Source organism: Eupeodes corollae, chromosome 1 (genome assembly GCF_945859685.1).
Source record: "Eupeodes corollae chromosome 1, idEupCoro1.1, whole genome shotgun sequence".
Taxonomy (NCBI): Eukaryota; Metazoa; Arthropoda; class Insecta; order Diptera; family Syrphidae; genus Eupeodes; species Eupeodes corollae.
The window spans coordinates 198,461,003-198,484,424 of record NC_079147.1 but is presented as its reverse complement, the minus strand read 5'-3'; the positions used below and the strand labels follow the sequence as shown (position 1 = coordinate 198,484,424).

Here is a 23,422-nt window from a genome sequence, read left to right as displayed (position 1 = left end):
GAGCCATTCTGATCTTTCTGTCCCATTCCATACCGTTGTTTGGTTGCTAGCGTCATTATATTAAATATAAAAACACGATATTTGAGATTTTTTTTAATTGAAAATAGTTTATTTCACATGTAAGTGTGTATGTGTTATGATCACCCCATATTTTAATATTAGTTTCTGTTTTGTTTTTGTTCTCCAATAAGAATTTGAATTAGAATGTTTTTTGCTTATTTTCTTAAGCTTATAAAGATCTTTTATTATTTTTGTAATTTATTTAAATTTTAAAATGTTGGGAGCATTTATTAAACACACCTCGGAGTTAAATTAAATTATTGTTTATATAATATATAGAATTTTTGTTTGTTTTTTATTTTTTAACTTACAAATACGAAAATGGTATTATTTTTATTTTAATATATTAAAAACTAAATTATCTCCATAATTGTTTTTTTTTCTTTCTTCTTATTTTGTTTATAATAATAATTGTTTCATTTTCACATTTTTTTTTGTTTTGTTTTGAATTTTATAAATAACTAACAACATAGGTCGTGTATTGGAAACGCGTTTCTTTTGTCTTCTAATTTTATTTTATTTCTTATATCGAATTTAATAACAGAGAAAAAAGAAGCCCAGTTTCTATGAGTTTTTTTGTTTGTTTTAGTTAAATGTGCTTTTGTAAAACATATAATTTAAAACATTTTAATACATAATAATATTCAATTTAATTATTTTTACTAAAACAAAACAATCAAAAAAATACATAAACTGTTTCAACATAAAACGAAAATATCACGCAACAACTTTGTTTGGGTTTTGTTTATAAAGTGTAAATGTGGTTTATATATAATAAATTAACAGCTGATACTCAAACAAAAATTTTGAAATAAAAAAGAAATTGGAATTTGTTTTCGGTTTTTTTTTTCTGTTGTAAAAAATTGGAAATAAATTAGAATCGAAAAAGTAAAATAAAATTAAAATTGAAATAAAAACACAACAACTTAAATTCCCGTAATTTTCTTCTTTCTTTTTGTTTTGTTGGGAAATAATTGAAGGTAGAGATGTCAGCTTAATTTAGAATATTCAGTTTTGTTTTCTATTTAATTTTTGTTTTAATTAATTTTTTGTTGTTATATTTATGAGAGCTTCAGATAAGATGGTGGCGAGCATTTCTTTCGCAGGAATTTAATGATATAAAGTGGTAGGCATGAAATAAGAGTGATGATGGAAACCTTCCAAAGGAAATCGTACGACCAAATGAACTCCCAATCTGAAATAATATAAAATAAATTATGAATATTTTGTAATTTTTAGAACTATGGTAATTTTTAGCGTAAAGATAAAAAATAATGAAATTTCCATAAGGAAATGAAGAACTTTCTAATGTTAGCTAAGGTAGCGGGACTTTAATCATATATGGTTTTGGAATTTTGTGTTTTATGTATTTTTAGTATTCTGACATAGTGACATTCAAAAAACATGAATGGAAGATCTATTGGGCTTTAGAGAAACTTTAAGTTTTGTAATGGAGCAAGAGATCCAATACTAGTTGTATTGCTAATCCAAGGAAGGAGTAATTCATTTAAACCAAGAAGAGCATTTTCGATACGAAGGCCTGATGCTAAACCCTATCAAATGCTTTGGAAATATCAAGCGCGATAATCTTTCTTTTTCCAAAAGCATGTAAAGATTTGTTCCACTGGTCGGTGAGACAAACAGATCACCTGTGGACCTAATCCTACAAAACCGAACTGTCGCCCATTAAGAAGCCTACGGTCGTTGAGATATTTCTTGAGCTTATAATTAATCAGCATTTTTGTGACTTTAAAAAGAATAGACTTAATTGCAATCGGTCGATGATTAAAAGGGATGAAGGATTCGCTTTTTTAGGGACCGGTGATGTTTTCCTTTTACACGAACTGCTCACAAACACTATGAGAAGAGGAGAGAGGAACACCCAAAAAGAGGGAGCATGAGAATAGTGCGGCCAAATATGTTGAGAGGTTCAAAAGCATGTTGAAACGAAATTCACAAATATATTAACCTCGACCCGAAGGCTGCAAAGACGAAAGTGAAAACATCATAATGGCACTACAGGTAATGCTGAGGATATGGAAAGACCACTTCTGCAGACTGTATAACGGCGACGACGAACTGAATTCCGCTGTCAGGCAGGATGATCCATTCAATATAGACTATGAAAGCCAATAATCCCATCTTTTCGACTTAGACTAAATAAAGATTGCCATATCTAAGCTGAAGTCCAGAAAAAACTTTTGGAGCAGATGGCTTGAATGCCGAGCTCTTCCGAAAGCAGCTGGAGATAAGTTGGTTAGGAGCATACACGCATCTCTAAGATATAGTCGGAAGAAAGCATGCTCGATAAATTTAACATCAGTATTGTTTGCTCAATAAAGAAAAAAGAAGACCCTCTAATCTGCACCAGGCATAGACCCTTCAGTCTACTTAACATCGCTTACTGTCGTAATATTTTAACGTCTAAATCCCATCGTCAACAGCCTTATAGTTCATTATCAGTGTGGTCTAAGACCAGAAAAGTCCACAATCGAAGAAATATTCACATTACCGCAGATCGTGGAAAAAACCCAAGAACATCAAATCGACAGCCACTATCTTTTCATCGATTCCAAGGATGCATTTGACAGCATCTACAGGGAGGAGCGTTATAAAGGCATGTCTGCACTAGAAGCACTATCTTTTAAAAGTCTGTCCAATTCCTAGCATATGCTGATGACATTAACATAATCGGAAGAACTCAGGCTTTTGTGAGTATTGAGCCAGATGCGGCAAAAATGGGTTTAACGGTTAATGAGGGCAAAATGAAGTACATGCTTCCGTCAAGAAGAACTTACAACACCGACGTCTCGGTCAAAACGTCAACATCGACAGACGTAACTTTGAAGTAGTTAAGAACTTCGAACCAGCGCTGAGATCAAGCGAAGAATAACTGTTAACCGCTTAGAAAGCAATTGAGTAGCAAAGTGTCGCTATATAAGACCCTTGTCATCCCCGTCCTACTATACGGTGCAGAAGCATGGACTATGACAAAACCGGATGAAAGCACTTTGAGTCGTTTCGAGAGAAAAGTATTTTGCGTGATCTACGGTCCCGTATGCATGAAGGTGAGTGGAGAAAAAGATTGAACGACAAGTTCTACGTATAACGACGTAGACTTAGCCAAATGGATAAAAGTCCAACGGCTGAGAGGGCTGGGTTACGTAAAGCGCATGGAAACCAATGCTCTGGCCCAGAGTCTTCCAATCCACGCTCACCGGACAGCACAATAGAGAGTTAGGGACCAAGCTAGATGGAGAAGTATGTTGGGTGAGGTGCTAGTTCACAAGTGACTGTAGTGCCACCTTAAGTACGTAAGAAGGGGCATTGTGCTTGTATATTTTTAATTGTGTCAAATTGTATGATATCCAAAAACAATTCATGAACGCTCACCGTGAGATAAGTCAATTACCAAATCTATCTTTTACAACTTCGAACTTTCCGATACTAACATAGTTTGCAGAACCGTCTGATTACAATCAAAGCTACCTTAAACAAGCTATTTGACTCAATTGTATTTTTGCGTAAAGTTACAAGAAAGGTCTTTTTACGGGGACAATTTTTAAAATCTTATATTTTTGTGTCATGTCCTTTAAAATCTTATATTTTTGTACCATGTCCTTGAGGGCTAAATTTTAAGTTCAAATGTGAAAGAAGGTAATGTGATTTTATCTCAAAATAGTTTTATCTATGAATTATCACATGGACTGAACGTTTTAAACTTGTGTGTTTTTTAAGAGTTTTCCAAATTTCTCTTACCAAAATATTCATGGAGCACAGCCAGAGATAGCAGATAGAGTGTCAAGCTGAACAACTCTGCAAGAACCATTAATCTATAAACAAATAGAAAAAGTATTGTTAACATTGTCAAGTATATTTTATATGTCAAATAAAAACCACTTACCGATGCCATGTGCGTATTGTCAACGCAACCATAATCAGCTCTGTTAGAATCAATGCCGAAAAACTAATCGCTACAATATGGATAAATTCATCTTCGAACAATATCAACGCTCCATACATAATCACTCCGCCCTGATAGATACTTATTAGAATCCATATGAAAAACGTTTTATAACTTAAACTTCTGCCCTTCGATAGATCTTTATATAGCTCCGGATAAGTTGTCGCTGTTATTGAGGTTATATCTTGATCCAACACCAATGAGAACACTGGAAACATTGTGTACAATGTTGAATAGCCAACCATAAGGAAACCTTGATAAAGAGCCACAGAACTTAGATAGAATACCGCCGAGAATACAGCTTGTAGGGTTGTTATGATCAGTCCACGATGGATGACAAACTGTGAGAGTGCGGCGGATCGTTTGTAGGATCTTCTGCCATGCACCAGCAATAATTTAGCGATAAAGGAGAACTGTGGTATACTAAAGTCTCCGGCAAGAGAAGCCTGTCGTCCTTCACGACCTTCGATACCCACTCCCGCGTCGGCTTGCTGAATCATACTGACGTCGTTACCCCCGTCACCGACAGCGCAAGTGCGTTTTCCTGTATGATCCTGAATCAGAGACACTACCTGGGCCTTTTGTGTGGGGCTGCATCGGCAACAAACAACAGCTGGGCAAGCGGTAGCAAGTTCCATGAATTCAGGCCGATAGTACTGAAGACACACTTCCAAACTCTCGCCCGACACCACCAGGGCACATCCCTGTTTGCGACGGAACTGATTCAGTTCCGTGTGGGCGTCTGTGCGAGTCTTGACACTTTTAAGCACATGTAATCCTTGATTCCGACCGATTAGCTGGGAACTCTTTGCAATGCAGCAAGCGGTTTCCAATTTATCTCCTGTCAACATCCAAACACGAACACCGGCATTCCGTAGAAGCTCTAAAGTTGGCCGTACACCTTCTTGCAGACGATCTTCAACACCTGTCAAACAGATAAGTTCAAGCTCTCGCTCGAGCGACTCAATCACAGCTGCCACCTTGGCCACACGATCCGATACACTTAGACGAGCAGCGTTATATCGTGTTTCAAAATCATTGTACTGCTCCTCGGTGAGAACCTTCTTAGCTACAACCAAAGTCCTCAAACCCTCCCTGGCCATATTGCCGGATTCTTCATTCAACCAATCGTTGTACTGAACAATCGATGCCATAACCACATCGGCTCCCTTCAAATAGAATGTGATTTCCCCCGAATTACTGTCCTTCACAATGATTCCCATGCGCTTGGACTCGCTGGTGAATGGAAAGATCTGCAGAATCTGGAAATGCAACAAGCCCTCTTTGCTATTAGCCCCTGTTGTCATCGAGCTAAGTGACGCAGTACTTGCACTGCTGGTCGAAGGCGACGAGGATTGTTCGTCTCGGCGCAGATACAAGGGGTTCTTCTCCATCGATTTGGGTGCCTTCAGTTGCAGGGTCATGGAATTTACATCTCGTGCGATAAGTGTCAGTCCAACCTGTTCCGTCCATTTGACCAAAGCAATCTCATCGGGACTTGAAGCCTGATAAGTAATCTCTTCAGGTGATGCTTTGTCTTCCATATTGATAACAGATTTCGTCGGGGAACTGCCCTTGCTGTTGACACTGCTAATGCTTCCTGTATCGTCATCAGTAACTGGGGTAACATTGTGACACAAAGCCAACGCCTTGACCGCTTCCCACTCTCGCCAACCCTCCGGACGTCTCATTCGACTGCCGGCAAACTTTAACGGCTTCGCTGGTACCGTAACATCTGGTCCGTTGTGTATCAACGACGAAAGGCTTTGTATAATTGTTCCAATATGATGAAAAGTGTCACTATCATGCGACACAATACCCAAATGGATTTTCTTGAAGACCATTTCGTTTTGTGTCAGTGTTCCGGTTTTGTCAGTGAGGACATACGAAATACGACCAAGCTCCTCTGGAATTGTCGTCGATCTGGCTACGGTTCCGGGGATTTCTGGATCGTTTTGCATTTGCCATGAATAGAAAGCTTTACCCATATCCAAATTCACTCTCAAACTTATGGGAATGATGTAGGAGAAGAGCAAAACAAAACGGAACATATAGCGATACCATGGACCATTGAACCCCTTTAAAATCATCATCACCAATGAGAGACCAATAACAGCACAAAAGAGAACCTTAAAATAAATATAAATTATAAGTTGTGCTCCATGTAAAAAATCTAAGGAGGATGTACCTTTGTGAGTCCATTGATTTCTGTATCGAGGAGTCCAACTTTTGAACGTGGTTTGGAATTGTTCATTACACTACGAGTCTCACAGCCCGTGTATATTACGATTCCTGTTGCTGTCCCAGCAGCTACGACTGTATTCGCCCACAGAGTGTTTTCCACATTTAAACTACTTTCCTCACACCCATGGTTCTAAAAAAAAAAGCAATGGTTCAGGTTTACTACAACTAAGAAAAATCTTATTACTTACCATAGCAAAAGTGCCAATAAATGAATGTATATCCTTCTGAGGCTTTTCTATGAAGACATTTGCATCAATACTGAACAGGTCTGAGTCTTTGTTGAGCTTCTGTGTCAGAGGCACAGCAAGGCGTAGTTTCCAATCAGTTTCGCCTATTCATCATCAAAAAACATCATTAATTCGAAATTCAATCGAATTCGATAGAAAATACCAACTCACCATCAAGTTGATCAGTTCGTACAAAAACCGACCCGCTCTTGTCACTTGTTCGCAATAAAATCAAATCGGCCGGCACCCGTTCGTTCTTCTCCACAATAATAACATCACCAACTTTTAGCTTCGATGATGACACCATCTCATAGCCATGTTCACCCAGTAAAACCAAACGTTTATATTTCTGTGAATTGACTTCGTGGTCTCGTTGATGTCGACGCACATCGTCGACAGCTTCACGACAAATTGTCACCATCAAAACAAAACATAGAGGACCCCAATAGGTGTAGGGATAACCTATACGTATGTCCGGAATGAACTGACTCAATGCCATTAAAAGAAAATACAAATTCAAAAAGAAACGAAACTGCTCGAAGAGTACCAACGGCAGAAACGTTAGGAAATTGTATTTTTGATTGCGAATTTCATTTGGTGGGAATTTATCGCTTGTCGGACGTCCCAAATGCACTGTTCGGGCACGAAGTTCACGGGCTGAAAACCATTTTCGCCACGCACGACCCCAACAGCTAAAAATAAAATTAAAAAAACAATAAATTAAGTAAAAGGTTTTTTTTTTGGGCAAGAGGGAAATTTTAACTAACAATGGTGACATATTTAATGTTGCAAATTGTCGAATAATTTCCATTTTGTCAACAAATTTATCCACTCATTGTTTAATTTCACTTAAAGCTAAAATAAATGTTATTTAAATGTGCCTTGAACTTTCTTATTTATTCATAACCACTTGATCGTTTTCTCCGTAGCACGATTTACTTCTTAATGAGTGTAGGTAGCTAAATATTTTTAATAGCAACTGCTATTATTATGATTCATATTAGTAACCATTTTTAAATACTTGACGCATGCGTACTGTGTGTAGTCACTTTGTATGACATGGTTATGGTTTAATTTGGCTAAATAATTTAACACAAATAAAATCATAGGTTTAAAGCAAATAATAATCGGAATACACATTTCTGTTTGTTGACAAACATTTAAATGTGCAGATTGTTTTTGGATTTCTTTTATCTTTTTTAAAGAAAAATATATTTAAATTTTAACAGCAACTAGTTCAGTGTCTAACCATTGAAGTTGTTGTTTATGCATTCAATGTTTTATTTCTTGCTTGTTCTTTAAGTTTGCTGTACATAAGATTTGTTAACAACTTTTTGTGTTGATATGTTTTTTTATTTTTTTCTATATTTCAGTACCGCATATAAGAAAATGCCTGCTGGGTGGGCGTCTAGCCCCTTATTAGGACATCATCGATTTGTAATTCAAGACTCGCGAAAGTTTGCAGACGACTCTTGTAAAATCCTAAGCTGAGTAAGTACTAATTTCGAATTTTTCTTATTTCACATTTCACAAAAATAATGTATCGAAATGGCAAAAGAGGACAAAGAAAAACAGGAAAGGTAGCAAAAATTATTACAAGACAACTTCGCCAAATATGAAATAAGGTTAAGAACTAAAACTAATCTGTCACAGCCACCCCTTTCGTTTGAGAAACTGCACCGAGAAAATATGATAAACTCAATAAATTCAAATTCAAGTAGCATTTTAAAATGTACAATAGGGAATAAGAAACTGTGGAATTTAATTATTCGAAACCCCAATACTGTTTTGTATTGCTAAAGCTAGATGTATATACTCTAATGATTCTACTGATCTTGCAAAATCTAAGATTAAATTATTCAAATGTTTAAACAAGTATGTAGGATCTCTTGATCAATTCATCCATTATCGACCATTATTGGACCTTGTACTAGTCTAATTTGGTTGGCTTTTTAGCTAGAACCTAGACAGTGTATATCCTGTTTGCGATAATTACTTTGAGTAAATGTTTAAAAGACAAATAATATACTCCGTCCATGACCTCATCTATCCATAATATAAAATTGTCATTTCCTTAAGCGAATCCTTTGAATAACAGTTTTCACAGCTGCAAATAATTGGAAACATGTAATTTAAACATACTCCTGTTAGATTATTCTCCAGAGAGGAGAGGCCTTATTCCTCTTTTTAATACGTCATAAATTGTCTGTGCTATTCTATAGGGTTTGAATCAGAACTTTGATCAAGCCACTCCAAAAATTTTAATATAATTGAAGACCAGAGAGCATTATTTCACTTCGTTATCATGTTAAAATATTCAATATTAAAGTCATCGATGAAATTACGTCAATATAGATTATTCCAAGCATTTTCAATTTATTTTCGCAACTTTAACCATTAAATTTTATAAACCCAGGCTTGTGCAAAGATGTATCGACACATCTATTTTACTTCTAGAAAAACTTAAATTCTGGTTATCATTCTTGAATCACCTAATTTTGATTTCAACATGGCAGTCTATCTTTATGTTGGCTTTGATTTTGACTTATATTTCCGCTTTGCTAAACCTAGTGATTTTTTAACCTCAACAAGATTTGTTTTTTGTAGCTGTATTAAACAAAAACCAATGTAATAAAATGACATCAATTAATTGGCTTAATTATTTGTCAAATTGCGTTACGGACATGTGACAAATAAGTGAAAATAATTTGAGTACGTGTGAGTAACTACAATTCGACAGAAACTTCCAGAATTCTATACTTCCAGATTTTTCTGAGGGGAATAGGGCATTTCTGAAAGAAGAGTCAATCCACTTTTATAAATTGTAGCTTCTTCCATGCGGAACTTTTGGCGATAAAAGAAGTCTAGTTCAAGCTTAATAAAAAGGTGACATCAAAATTTGTTATCTGTATTGCCTTAAATAGACCGCTATCAAATCTGTGGACACTGTCTCTTCAAACTCTATAACAGTCCATAACTGCCGATGATCTCTAATGGAGGTAGCACAAAAATTTGCCTTTGCTGAGTGCCGGGCCATAGTGACATTCCAGTCAATTGTAAGGCAAATGAACTCGCCATAAATGATACAGTACAACCCGTTCTAATGCTGGCATAATAATCGCTGCATTTAAACTATTGTTAATGCAAGACGCTACAAGGAAGGGAAACATTAGGTAGAGTAACCTCACCACATGTCAGGTTACGAAATACATCTGGCCTACAATAAATTTAAAGCTCCCAAAGTGCTCGCTATTTGTAAGCAGATCGCATATACATAAGTTCGATAACCGGTATCTAAAAGGAAAGCAATGTTTTTTACGTTTCGTAAAGGACTCATTGAACCAAGAAGAAAGCCTCGAGATTCATGTTGTATCACAATGGTCCAATGAACTGGCCTAAGTATGTCCTACTCCATCACGGACAGCCACTTTAACCTAACCATAATGCATTTAACAACTACAATTATTACCTTTCTTTTGGCATTCTATAAATAGTATAGTAGAAAATTCCCAAGAAAACCCATAGGCAGTAGCCAGATTTTTGCATTTTAAAATTGTTGCAACTCATAATAAAATGGACAATTTTCAAGAAGAAATGATAAGAAAACATCTGGAATTTTCAAAGTTTTAACCAAACAAATTAACATAAAATAAAAACTTCAAGAAGGGGGTTTGTTCGTAGACTACTACATTAACATGTGGTGTTGATTCTTTATATACCTGAATCGAGTTAAAATGACCTTGATTCGACTCCACTCCGGTTGGGGATCGGAGTCAAGTCAAATTTTGTGAAGAAAAACCTGCGCGGAGGAGTTGTTTTCAAGATAATGCATTTTGGTCTGTTTATTTCCCTGTTTGAGTAAAAAAATAGGGTTTTGTTTTAATCAAATTGAAAAAAAATGCACATGGAGTAGGTAGCATATTTTTATATGGTGCTGAACAATTCAGTTCTTTATTGTTAAACACGAATTAAACTATCTCACTTGGACTTCATAAGAAACATCGAAACACCATTTGAATTTTAGAAAGTGTTGTCAAACTTAGTCATTTTTAAACACCAAAAAGGATTTATTTAATCTAAACTGAGATAAATCTTTGGTGGAAACATAGCAAAGCTTATCTTATCTTAAATCATGCAAAATAAGCCCAATTAGTTCGTTTTCATTAACAAAACTAAATAATATCAACAGATACATTTTTTCCCCAATGGAAAACACATGATTCCAAGTACACAACTACTCAACGAACACAGCTATCGATATACAAATGCAATATCCATTGCAGCCACTTTTGAGAAGGAAATCACATAAGATCCATTCGAGAGTCGTACAAATGTGAAAAACCCATCCGTAGTAAGATTCTACTTTAACTTTTATTGGTAGTATTCATACTGCGTATATTGTTTTTATTATTCGTGTAAAATACTACTATACTATTGATATATTTTACAATAAAACACGAGTATTGTGCGTTTGCTTCTAAATATGCAAAATATTTTGCTTTCACGTTTTCAGTGATTGGTCATTTGTAAACCAAATTTACTTTATTTTCATAGTTCTTTTTGGACCTACACAAGTAACGTTTGACCTTGGACTTTTACATTTTCATCAATTAACCTTTTGCCTTTAAATCGGTCATGCAAAGTTAAGCTTATTTGTTGCTTATGCTCTCTAAGTTCTAAGTTTTTTTTTATTTACTTTTTAACAACAATACAAAAAAGTTGCAGTTAAAAAGCCACATAATTTATATAAAATAGAATTGCCTGAGCACCGACAAATATTCGAATACTAATACTGCCTGGTTATTAGTGCGTTTACCCTTTCAACTATGACATTGATACAAAAAAAAACAAGTTCAGCGCATTGGAAAGAATTAATAACACCATGTCTTTTGAGAGGTTTGATAAATAGATTGTTCTAATTAATGCTTTGAAAGATTCCAACGAGTTTCTAAACAAAAGTCTCTATTGTTTTCGTCTTACAAAAAAAAAAAAAAAACAGATAGAAGGTGAACCACTCACACAGGACTAGAGATTAATAGTTTACGTTTATACATAATATTGATAAAGGATATGAAGGCTATGAAGTAATGATCATTAAAGAAAATAAAAATATATGTCAAGGCTTAAGTTTCCATAATAGAAATTATATACGCCAGAAATAGGTTGTGTTATAGAGAGTTATTCGAGAGAAGGAAAAAATACTAGCACCTATTTTTCATAACAATTTTCCAGCTACACAAGAGTGAGTGTGTGGGCGATTTAATTCACTCATTAAATTATAAGCGAAGATGTTAACAAAACAAAAAAAAAACAACCACCAGCTGGAGGTGTTTGCAGGAGGAGGAGAAGAACGACTCCATGATCGCTGAACATTGATGTCACATATCACATTATTGTTTTCTTTTTTCTGCTTAGTGCAATTTTTTCCCTATAATTTAATTTCAAAATTATTTTTAGTTACACAAAAACAGAAAAAGCAAAACATGACATATGTATGTAGCTACTCTCCTCCTCACAATCATCTTCTGTGTATTTTTACTTCGTTTTTTCTGCATTAGGGAAAATCGATAAGAAAATTCTGATGCACTCAGCTGTGTGAAAATGTATCCCAAAAGAATAAAACGAAAAGAGGGTGCTCCATAGGACAAACAATTTAAAGTCTCAAACTTTATTCATAGAAATTCATCAAAAGTTAATTGTATTTCATAATAATTAAACAACTTTAGAGTTGGAAAAAAGATGATTCACCTGAATATGTTCCACCATCGACTTCTGGGTCGATTTATCAACGGAATGTTCTCTTTAACAATCGGCGTTGTAGCCGAGCTTTGTGATGTATCATCCATGCTAAATGTTTCAATGGTGGCCAATTGAAAATGTTCTTTTGTAAATTATTTTAAAAACACGAATCGAAACAAATTCACATATTTTTATTGTTTTATTTTTTCTATTGAATGGGTATATTTTTATAATTAATTTATAAAAGTTCACTGGAGAGATCAAGATTGATAAATTTTTTCACTTTGTTCTCAATTACAATTAAAAAAAACAACGACGAACGCAGCAGACAGAAAAATAACAAGAAACTTCAAATAACAGCGCAGAAAAACAACTGAGACGACTGATTGAAGACTGATGGAGAAAAAGAGATGACTATGTTGGTGGTGAGTGTATGAAAATAACGAATAGCAAGGTGAAAGAGGAATTGTCAAAATCGATAGGACTTTTAGTTTTTGTATTACAAAGTTGGTAGCATGGTTTTTGAGGTTCAACAAGAATAGTTTATTGTACCTGCACAAGGTAAGAATTAAACAAAACAATTCGTTGAGTTTTTGATTTGCCTACGTTACAGGGTGTATCAGAAGCTTATTCTGTTGGAATTGAAGTTTTTTTTTATTAGGTGTATGTATGAATTTAAAACAATTCTCGGGGTTGTCTTCTTATAATTTGAATTTCTGTAATTTGATGGGTAATATCAGATAGAAAGGTTCAACTTTCCATTACCGCAGCACGAATTTCGACTCGCGGTTTTTTGTATTTGATAGATATTTATGTGCAAATAAATAATATTTATAGCAATTTTAGAGCGAGGAAACATTTATTTCTATTTTAAATTAATTCTCAAAGTTCACTTTTGTACATACAAAACACGCAAAAATGGTTAATTTTGACATTTCTTCGATGTTTTTTTGTTTAGTGTTGATTTTTGTTTGTTGGGGATTTCTTTGGTCTTAGTGCTCAAATGTAAAGTACTTTTCATATACTCAAACTCGCACCCATCCCAAATCCTATAGTGAGCCCAAACAGGGGGTCGCAGGGGGCAGCATGCCCCCCCTTACATACCTAGCTGTTAGTACGCCGCGCCGTGCTATCAATTAAAAAAAACTTGTTTTAGGCTCAAAAAATGCAAGGGTTAAGTCCGAAAAAGAAAATATTTTTTTCTACTACTTAAAGTTGTTTCCTCGCCTTAATATTTAAAACATGTTCTATTGAGACCCCTACCTAACTGTAAAAAAAATCAGAAGGAAATTCGTGCTGCGGTAATGGAAAGTCGCCAAAAGCAATTCGTTATCTACATAAATCGGATGAAAAATTTTCCTTATACAAAGGCTGAGTTCAATTTCGAGTTAGATAGGCGATCCTGAATTATGTGGATTTTTAGATATATACCTTACTGAAGAAGTTGGATACCTACAAAATAAAAACAACTTACAGTTGTAGCTTTCGAGGTTTAAAGTTATTGTAAAACAAAAATTTTCAATGGATAGTTTAAATAATTCAACTTTATTGGAAAGTTGACTGGAAAGTTAATCAAGAAAAATCTCACTGACTATCAAGTCAAGTCAACTTATATCAGAATGACAATCTGACATCTGAACCTCATTGGCAGCTTGACAGGTCAGTAATAGTAAACAAATGTTATTTTGACCGATCAACGGATTTGCAAAAATATCTGGTCTGTAAATTTGTATTTTAAATTAAAATTTTTAAATTCAAAAGTAAATCATTTATTTCGTACAATGCATAGTTTCAAAAAAGGTCAAAATAGATAATTTCAACAAAATATTGAATTATCTAACCACTGAAAGTATAACAAAAGTAGAAATATCGAGTTTAAAGAGATATCCATTTTCTTTGACTTTTAAAATAACTTCAAAAATATCAACACAAAAACAGTTTATTGTACTTTGAACCTATAAAATGTGAGTCAATTTATAAATTTCGACTATGTTAGTAAAGGTTACGGTGTACATGACTCAGCGAAAAATTAACAAAATAATTTTAAATACATAAATAACGTAAAAACGTAACGTAAATACGCAATTTTATATTTTATCCGTATTAGTGACTATGGTATCTTGGGTTGTAGATTATTGTTTTTCTTTTAAATTTTTGACTTTTAATTTGAAGACCATTGATTTGCTAGATATGAATGAGAACAAAAATTACATGGTTTACCATAGGAAACGTAAAACTTGTCCAAAATTGTACGTATGTATATAATTACACACATTTACCTCTTGTATTCGTTACACAAGAATATGAATGATTTGGTCACTTTTCCAAAGTTATTCCGATGTGGATTTTATTCAGAAATACAAAAATTCAAAATCGGTCATAAGCCTTGGGTTTTAAATTTAATAATTTTTTTATCAACAAAGTCAATGAACATAATACTAACATATGTATGTACATAAATATAAGTCAACCATAGGAAATGATTCAATGTTAAGATAAATGAATCCACTACTTCTTTGTTTTATTTTTAAGACTTATTCAAGGGTGTAACTTTGTAGATTGTAGCCAGCTTAGTAAAGCACCATGATAAAGGTTAAACTTTTTTTGTTTCTAAAGGTGTGCCATATTTATTAAGTTAGGGTTAAAAATAAAGCAAATATATTTGTACATATGTCGGTACATGAGTAAAGAAATTCAAACATATTGAGTTTCACCTATTTTCTTATCTTTCTCTCTTTAACTACATACATACATATGAATGTGATATTTTGAAATAATTTCGTTTCGTTTAGAAATAACAATAAAGATATATAGTAGATAGATAGGTTGGTAGTACTATATCTATATGTAAACAAAAGTGAGACATCGCTATTAATACCAGGAAATAGCAACTGAATATATATAACTATACATTATATGTAAGGTTAACTGACTACCTACGCAACTTTCTTAAGCAAATATTTTTCAATGAAATCAATAAAAATTAAAAATGAATGCACGTTGTCATATGACTGGAGAATGTGATCCAAGTCAAATAAAATTATGTACTCGTAAATAGTCTACGTTCCTCAACTCAAGCTGAACATGCAATAATATCCATCAACCAGAAAGATTTAACTAAATCCGTTTGGCTTATGAAGAAAATGTTTGTTTGCACTTTTTTCTGTTTTATTTTTTCCTTAAATCAAATCATAGGTTTTAAGTTACGAAAGAAAAACTATTATTTAGCCTTAGGGCATGGAATAAACCCAAGAATACTTAACCGCCAACGTCATACAAAAGCCAAAGCCCAGCCTGGGTTCCATCGGATCCAGTAACCACAAGTCGAACTCTTCGCATAATATATTGCGGTTTTGTTTTTGTTGTTTTTTGCTTGCATTATTTGTATTAGTATTTTGGTATATATATGAAGGGAAATATCTCCCATACGAACAAACTATATTGAAATAGGTATTTTTCTATTTACTCTGTTTCGGCCTCAGGGGTGGATTTACAAGCGGTGTACAGAAAACACCGGGATAGGATAAAATGTTGCTAATTTTCCACTGGTTAGGATAGTATTTTTTAAGACGTCCTTTTACATGGTGAAAATAAGAAAGTACTAACTTGCTTAGAAAAATACTAAAAATGTTACGAAAGAAGAGCACAAATGAAAGAAAAACTGAATTTCTAGTGATGATAGCTGATAACATGCTCACTTTAGTATTACCGATATCAAAACCAGAAAGTAACAACGGGAAACAATTTACCAACATAATATTTGGAGCAAAAGCAACACTGCATTCTACTTGGTGCCCTTCGACAACGAAAGACACTGGGCAATGGGAATAAAGGAGAAAAACTACAGAGACACTGACTGAGTCGATTTATTCAAATTTTGAGTATCCACCTTTTTATACGCTGAGGCACATATTATGTTCTTATGTTGTTATTACTGATTACCAACAGTTCTAAAATATTCCAAGCTTTTAGTAGTAGTGCAAATGAACGAGTAATTCTTTCAACAACTTAATTGATTTCCATTTCTTGGTTTAAAAGAAGAACGGTTGCATTGCTTAACTCTAAAACATGCAACAATGTGGATGATTCCATTTTAAATCATTGTTAAAACTCGTAAGTTTATTCGAAACAGCAAAATTAGTCAGGCTACATTTTTTAAAAATGCTTTTATTCCTTTTATTATTTTCAACCGATTTTTATAGCCTTGATTCAAGGGATGTTGTGATATTAATTTTTAAAATAAAACTAAATTAATGAAGTTTTGCGATTACTCCTGTGGTGGTTTTCCAAATCTATAATACTTTTCTTCGAAATTCAGTATAATATTTACAGTATTTGTAAATGTAAAATGTTCAAAAATCTGTATAAGTTGTTAGATTTCACGTGTCTCAAATTAATCTTAAGGAAACGCTGGGACATCAAATGAAGACTCCTCATAACTAATGAGAATTTCCAGAAACTAAGTAAGATACTTAAATGATTTAAATTATATATTTGTAAGGAACATTATAAGTTTTTATTCTGCTTTATGAATTCCGTTTTAGGTTATCCTTAACATTTTTAAAAGAGTATATTTTAAAAAACTGACTTAATAGAGAAATTGAAAGGCGACATTCGAGTTCAGGACTTCTCAATTCCTTAAAAAAATATTGTTTTGTTTGTGGTACAGACAAATAAGGTAATTTTATCGACCAGTATTATTTAAATTTAGATAATCCAAGAAAGCGGAAGACTTGTACAGTCTAAAAAAACACTGACTTTTCCACACATACCGAGCACTAAAAGACGCAATTAAACTTTAAACTCCAAGTAATAATCTCACTTCTTTCAAAAAGGAAAGCATCACGAATTTTTATTAGCGTTTTCATTACCTTGAAAAGAAAGATTTAATTACCATTCCAATAAAGTTAATGGTGAAAGATTCGGAAGAAGAAAGACTGAAATCAATTAGGGTAAAACTTGGTCAGTTAATATATAAAATAATTAACGGCCAATTTGACGAAATTTTAATTTCTTAAACTAGGTTTATCAAAAATTAGAACTCATTTCTTTATCAATTTCTCGAGTGATAAACGGTAGTTCTTACTCTCAAACTGAAGTCTAAATCAAAATTCTGATTTAGGCTTCAGTTTGAGAAGAAGAACTACCGTTTAACACAAATTTTACTTCTACAGTCCCTGGCAATAGAAGCACTGCAGAATTTTTATAATTATTAAATTATACACAATATTTTTAACGTTCAAGAATGGATGTATGGTTACATTTTTATACCAGGTGGAGCTCCATACCACACACCCCAGTAAATAAAAACTTATTTGAGGGAAGAAAACATCCCTCTGTTGGACTGGCCGGGAAACAGCCCTGATATGAACCCAATTAAAAATATGCGGGAGCTGATGAAGAGGAAAGTAGCTTAAGATGCTGTCACTTATTGAAAGAGTAATTCACGTGTGCAATCACCACCCACAAATGCAGGAAACAGTCAGATCATGCATTGACAGTAGGCTGCGCAGAATTGAGGCTCAAAGGAGGTTCAACATAATATTGAACAAAATTACAAAACTAACAACAACAAAAATTTTTAAATCTGTTGCTTTATTCTGCATAAAAATAATTTAAATGCATTACAACATTCAAAAACCTGATTGAAGTAGCTGGAAATTAAGATTTTGCATAAAATCTAAAGTGTGTCTAATAATATGGCCAGGGACTGTATACAAAACTTGACATCTATAATATTAAAAATTAAATAAAGAAGATAAGAAATGTCAAATAAGATGTCAATAATTTTTATCCGGTGCTATAACTTTGTATTATAAAACCGAGATCTAATTCCTCCAAAACACAATTTTAAATTTACACCGAGAATTAATGAAATTATAGAGAGTGAAGAATGAATGCTTACAACATCTTTTCTGCCGTAATATGTGGACGGCAAATCCTAAAAAAAAACCAAGAATATTAAATCGACAAGCACCATCTTTTCATCGATTTCAAGACCGCATATGATAGCATCTACAGGGACGAGCTGTATAGAGCCATGTCTATTTTTGGCATCCCTGCCAAACTCCTTCGTTTGTGCAGGATGACCATGAAGAATTCTCGCTACTCCATAAAGGTTAGAAACAACTTAACAGAACCTTTCTATGCCAAAAAAAGGCTTTAGATAAGGTGATGCGCAGTCATGCGATTTTTTTAAACTTCGTACTTGAAAGAATTGTGCATAGCTCCCACGTTAACACTACAGGCAAAAGTATGTTCAATTACTGGCATATGCTGATGATATTGACATAATTGGAAGAACTCAGCGTGATGTAAATGGGACTTTTGTGAGTATTGAGGCAGAGGCGGTAAAAATGGGTTTAACGGTTAATGAGGGCAAAACAAAGTCCGTGCTTCCGTCAAGAAGAACTTACAACACCGACGTCTCGGTCAAAACGTCATCATCGACAGACATAAATTTGAATTAGTTAAGAAATTCGTCTACATAGATCCGCTATGAACGCAGAAAAGAACACCAGCGCTGAGATCAACCGAAGAATAACTCTTGCTATACGCTGTTGGGGCTAAGTAAGCAATTGAGTAGTAAAGCCCTTTCTCGTGTCGCTATATAAGACCATCATCAGTCCCGTCCTGCTATAGGGTGCAGAAGCACGGACTATGACAAAAGCTGATGAAAGCCCTTGGGTCGTTTCGAGAGTAAAGTTCTTAATGTGATCTACGTATGCATAGAAGGAGAGTGGAGGAGAAGATGGAACGAAGAGCTGAGATTTACTAAATCGAAGTTTTAAATTAATTTTAAAACTTTAATAATAATTTAACTTTATAAATGTTATAATGCAGTATTGAGTTATATTTTGTAATGTTTTCCAATTGGAGCAAGTTTTCTTGTAGAGACTAAAAATTAAATTATATAAATTAATTAGAAGCTGATTCCGTAAAACAGACGATAAGTTTAAGCTAACATTTTGCAGCTCTTTGAATGTAAATGGTGTTTTTTTTAGACATGTGGTTTTCAAGAAAAAATAAAACGCATATAATTTAATGCTATGGCAAAGACTTTAGCTTTCTTATAAAGATAAGGATTTTCCATTATGTTTTAAAAATGATTTGGAACAAGTGACCACCGCGGCTGGTTCGAATAAATTCTAGCCGAGAAAACTTATTTTCGACCACTTTTTAAAACAATAAAGGCCGCATGTCAGCAATAACGATTGGAATATTCTCTTCCAAAGCGTCAATTACCTCTCGTTTATCTCCATAGGCAAGTGACTTGAAATAACCCCACAAAAACTAGTCCAACGTTTAGATGCTATTGTTGAGTGTAAATAAGAAAGACAATTCGGGCTTAATTTTAACCCCGCATTGAAAAGCTCGACTTTCATATACATTTTACTTTAGAATAATAAACATTAGTGTTTCAAACGTTAACTAACTCATACAATTCCTTAATGGTTCTTAAATGTTTTTCATTCAATGCAGTATCTAGCTCACTTTTTCACTTTAGATATTGTGTCTGGGATGACATAGACCAAATACCAGCCCTGTTTTTTCTTGTTCAAACTAATCAGTCGGGGTAGAAATAATAAAAGTTACAACGTTGACGGTGACGTTATAGAAGAGGTGAGCTAAACGATAACTTAACTTTAAGGAAAATACCTAAACAAACAAAAAACATGCATACATCAAAACTAAAACTTTAAGAAAAGAAATTCACAAACAGAAAAATACCTTGACGACCTCCAAAACAGGTCAGTCAGTTGTTGTCGTCGTGGTTGTGTTTCGTGTAACTTGTTTCTTCAAAAAGATAAAAAAAAAAACATTTTTCTTTCCTCAAATTTTTATATTTTGTGTGCTTTCCAATATGGAATCCAAATAACATTACCTCACCGGCGAGGCGGTGGTGGTTCATTTAAGATCAATTCATCAATAAAATATTGCCAAAGAATTAATTGAAAGATGAAATTGTTGGAATTTGTGTCGAAATGAAATTATTGAAATTCAAAAAACAAACAAACAAACCAAACCAAACAACGCATAAATGTGAAGGAGTATTTTTAGAATTTGTGTGTTCCACACCATTCGTAATATTCGTAGGCTCATTCTTGTTTGTGGAATTATTTTTCCAAAAAGGAAACAAAACACGAATTGAATATGGTGATGGAAAATTAGGTTATTAATTGAATTATCCACTAGAGAACAGACAAAGTCTCACTTAGGTAATCAATATAAGGGAAATGAAAGAAAGAAATCACAAAAGCGCACTTTGGTGCAGAACAAATACAAGGGCCAGTTTTTTTTCTTTGCCACATAATCATTTACGGATTTCACAGAAATAAGCTTTTTAACACATCACACATTAGGTCGAAATAAGGGAACTTATTTAAGGTCCACTTACCCGCAAAAAATAGTTCGACAATAACTGGCCAGGTTTCTGGATGTTGACGATGATTTTCGCCGACGATTGCGATGATAAAAAACCGTATTTGGTGTTTGTTGATGATGATGATGTGATGGAGTTACACTACTCGCTCCTACTCCTCCACCGCCACCAGATGTAGCATTATTATTGCCACTAACACTGGTGGAGGAGTAGTTTACGTGATATTCCGAAACTGACGTCGTCGTTGCTGCTGCTGTTGTCTTCGCTGGCAATGGTACAAGTGTGACACGTTCTCTACTTCTATCATTTCTGAGACGAACCTGTCCGGTTTGTCTGCTTGTGTTGTTGCCACTGCCACTGCCACTGCGACCACCGAAACCAAAAAGTCTACTGATGGTATTGCCGCTGCCATAGCCATAGCCGCCACCGTCCATACGTTTGTTGATTTCACTTGCCATTCGATAACCGTTGCCATCTCTTGCTCCACTGCCACTGTCACCCCCGCCGCCACCGCCGCCAGAAGCCGATGGGTGTAATAATAGTTCAGTCTCTGAGTCACTCATTTCGTCCAAATCTCGCAAATACATTTTGCTGCTTCTAGTTTTTTGTTATTTCCTCAATTTTTTTTTATTTTGTTTTAGTTTCCAAATTGTGTTTACCTTTAATTTGGTTTTATTGAAGTAAAATTTTTCGTGGGAGCTTATCAATTTTTACCTTTTTATCAAATTGGATTTTGATAAGAATTTCGATTCTTTGAATTCGATTTTGATTTCGATGCGAAAGGGTTATTAGAAGTAGAACTTTTGCAGAATTTATGATTTTCCATTTGAGCAAATTATTTTAATTTTCTTAATTGAAGTCTTATGATTTACACTTAAATTAAATGATTGGTTGTCTATTTGGCGATGAGAGTAAATTGTTTGATTAATTATTAGTTGTTTATGAGCATTTTTAAGATCGTTTTTTTCTTGGGAGCGAGTGTAGTGTAGTGAAAGATTTTGTATTTTCTTTTCTTCTTTTGGATACCTATGCGAATGCAAATATATTTTTATTTTCTTATTGGACAAAGTGACAGTTCGAGTTGAATGATGGTTTGCCGATGGAAGGAGAAATTGACGGTTTTTTTAACGAAAGAGCAATAGAACTGCCAGATAAACGAAATGTAAGGAGTTATTTATGAAGAGTCGAGAAATAAATTTACAACCTTCGTGAGACAAAAATCCTGTTACACGTCACCTGTTTTTTGCCACCGAAAGCGTTTTCTTGTTTGTTTTATTTCTCTTTCAGTTACTTTTACTCGCTTTTTTATTTGATGGATGTGATTAAATAAATAATAATTATCGCAATTTTAGGTCGAGATAACATTCAGCTATTTTATTTTCACGTTTTTTGCCTGCTTTTTGTTTTGTTTCAATGATGCCATACTTGCTTTGGGATTGTATTATAAGAAACTTGTTTTAGGCGTGCGAAGTGCAGATTTAGTTTTTGGTGGCCAAAATTTTGTTTTAAGATTTTTAAAATATCGTGAATGAAGAAGAAATGTCGCAATTTGGTGGGGTTATTCGACGAATTTTTCATATCCCACAACAATTTTGTATCATGCCTTCGTTGGTTTTTTTCCGGCGTTACATGTTTAAGTAGCGTGTGAAATACAACATCAATAGACATGGTTCTGATGGTACTACCTTAGAATTATATCCTTGTTAGCAAACAAATTTAAAAAACTGCGATGCCATAATGCATATTAAAAGGCTAGATAGACATGGAATATATCAAGAACAATAGATGTCCTCGTTGGTTGATTAAATGACACGTACCTTATGTAGTGAAAACATTCTTTACAGCCCTCTTATCTGTCTTATTAATTTTGACATTTTTGTATTGCTGCAAATGTCAAGTAAATATAAAAGTAAAATTTGAAATGCCAATTGGGTATCAAAATCAAAATTAGACCAATTGAACACGTATTACTTCTTGAGACTGGGTTTTGAAATGATGTGAAGAAATGTAGGAGTACTATTTTTTTGTTAGAACTACGTAGGAAGCGTAGATTGAGTAATATATGAAAGAAAAGCATGAATTGACGCAAGTCAATGAAAATAAAAAGATTGTCAAGAAAATTTACTTCGTTTTTCTATTAAAAAAAAATATTTCTTAATAAACACAACATCAATTCTATATGCATTACAATATGCTTAAAAGAAGACAATGAACCAATACACAACACTCTGTACGACAAACCTACTAGATATGTATCGCCAGTAGACAACTGGGTGTTGATACTCCAGCCCTGCTGTAGGTTCACCAAGAAAATCTTTCGAACTTAATTTTTGTATTTTGTTTAAAATAAAATTGCCAACAATTTTATAATTTTAGATGTCCTCGGTTTCTTTGACAAAAGTAACAATAGTAAGTGAAGAAAAGAAGAGATGGCGCTTAAAAATGTATTGTTTTTTGTCCACTAAACCTTTATAAAATACCTGAAATCAAGTTTATGGATGATTTAAAAAGCTGAAGGTAGGTCTTGAAGGTGATTCCCTTGCTCTTGCGAGATGTGTCCTATTCATTTGTTCAACTATACTATAGAAATACAGTCGTAAACATTTGTTATTTAGACAGACGGCATGCTATTCTATAAACTATATTGATTTTGACCACCAGGTGGATCTATTACTGTTATGCAGATTTGCTTGCTGCTGTCAAATAAGCGCATTTCGTCTTCTCCATATGTTGTTTTGTTAAATTGCAACCCACGAAGTGTGTCGTAATAAAATGCGAATTTATCATCTTTGGAATTTTGGATCC

The 23,422-nt window shown here is 33.9% G+C and overlaps 1 protein-coding gene across 2 annotated transcripts; it reads right to left on the bottom strand.

Annotated features, from left to right (window-relative positions):
- Positions 1-913: 913 nt before the first annotated feature.
- LOC129939095 (probable phospholipid-transporting ATPase IIA) lies at positions 914-21,667 on the bottom strand. 2 transcript variants are annotated; one of them, XM_056046967.1, is made up of 7 exons: positions 20,633-21,667; positions 6,667-7,187; positions 6,457-6,599; positions 6,213-6,398; positions 3,965-6,153; positions 3,820-3,893; positions 914-1,255 (listed from the first exon to the last, which is right to left on the bottom strand). In XM_056046967.1, the coding sequence occupies exons 1-7, from the start codon at positions 21,202-21,204 to the stop codon at positions 1,122-1,124; spliced, it is 3,819 nt and encodes a 1,272-aa protein (XP_055902942.1). In that variant the 5' UTR covers positions 21,205-21,667; the 3' UTR covers positions 914-1,121. The 2 variants fall into 2 exon arrangements, with proteins under 2 accessions (XP_055902942.1, XP_055902943.1); XM_056046968.1 differs by lacking the exon at positions 20,633-21,667 and adding an exon at positions 12,244-12,575.
- Between the last annotated feature and the right edge of the window lie 1,755 nt (positions 21,668-23,422).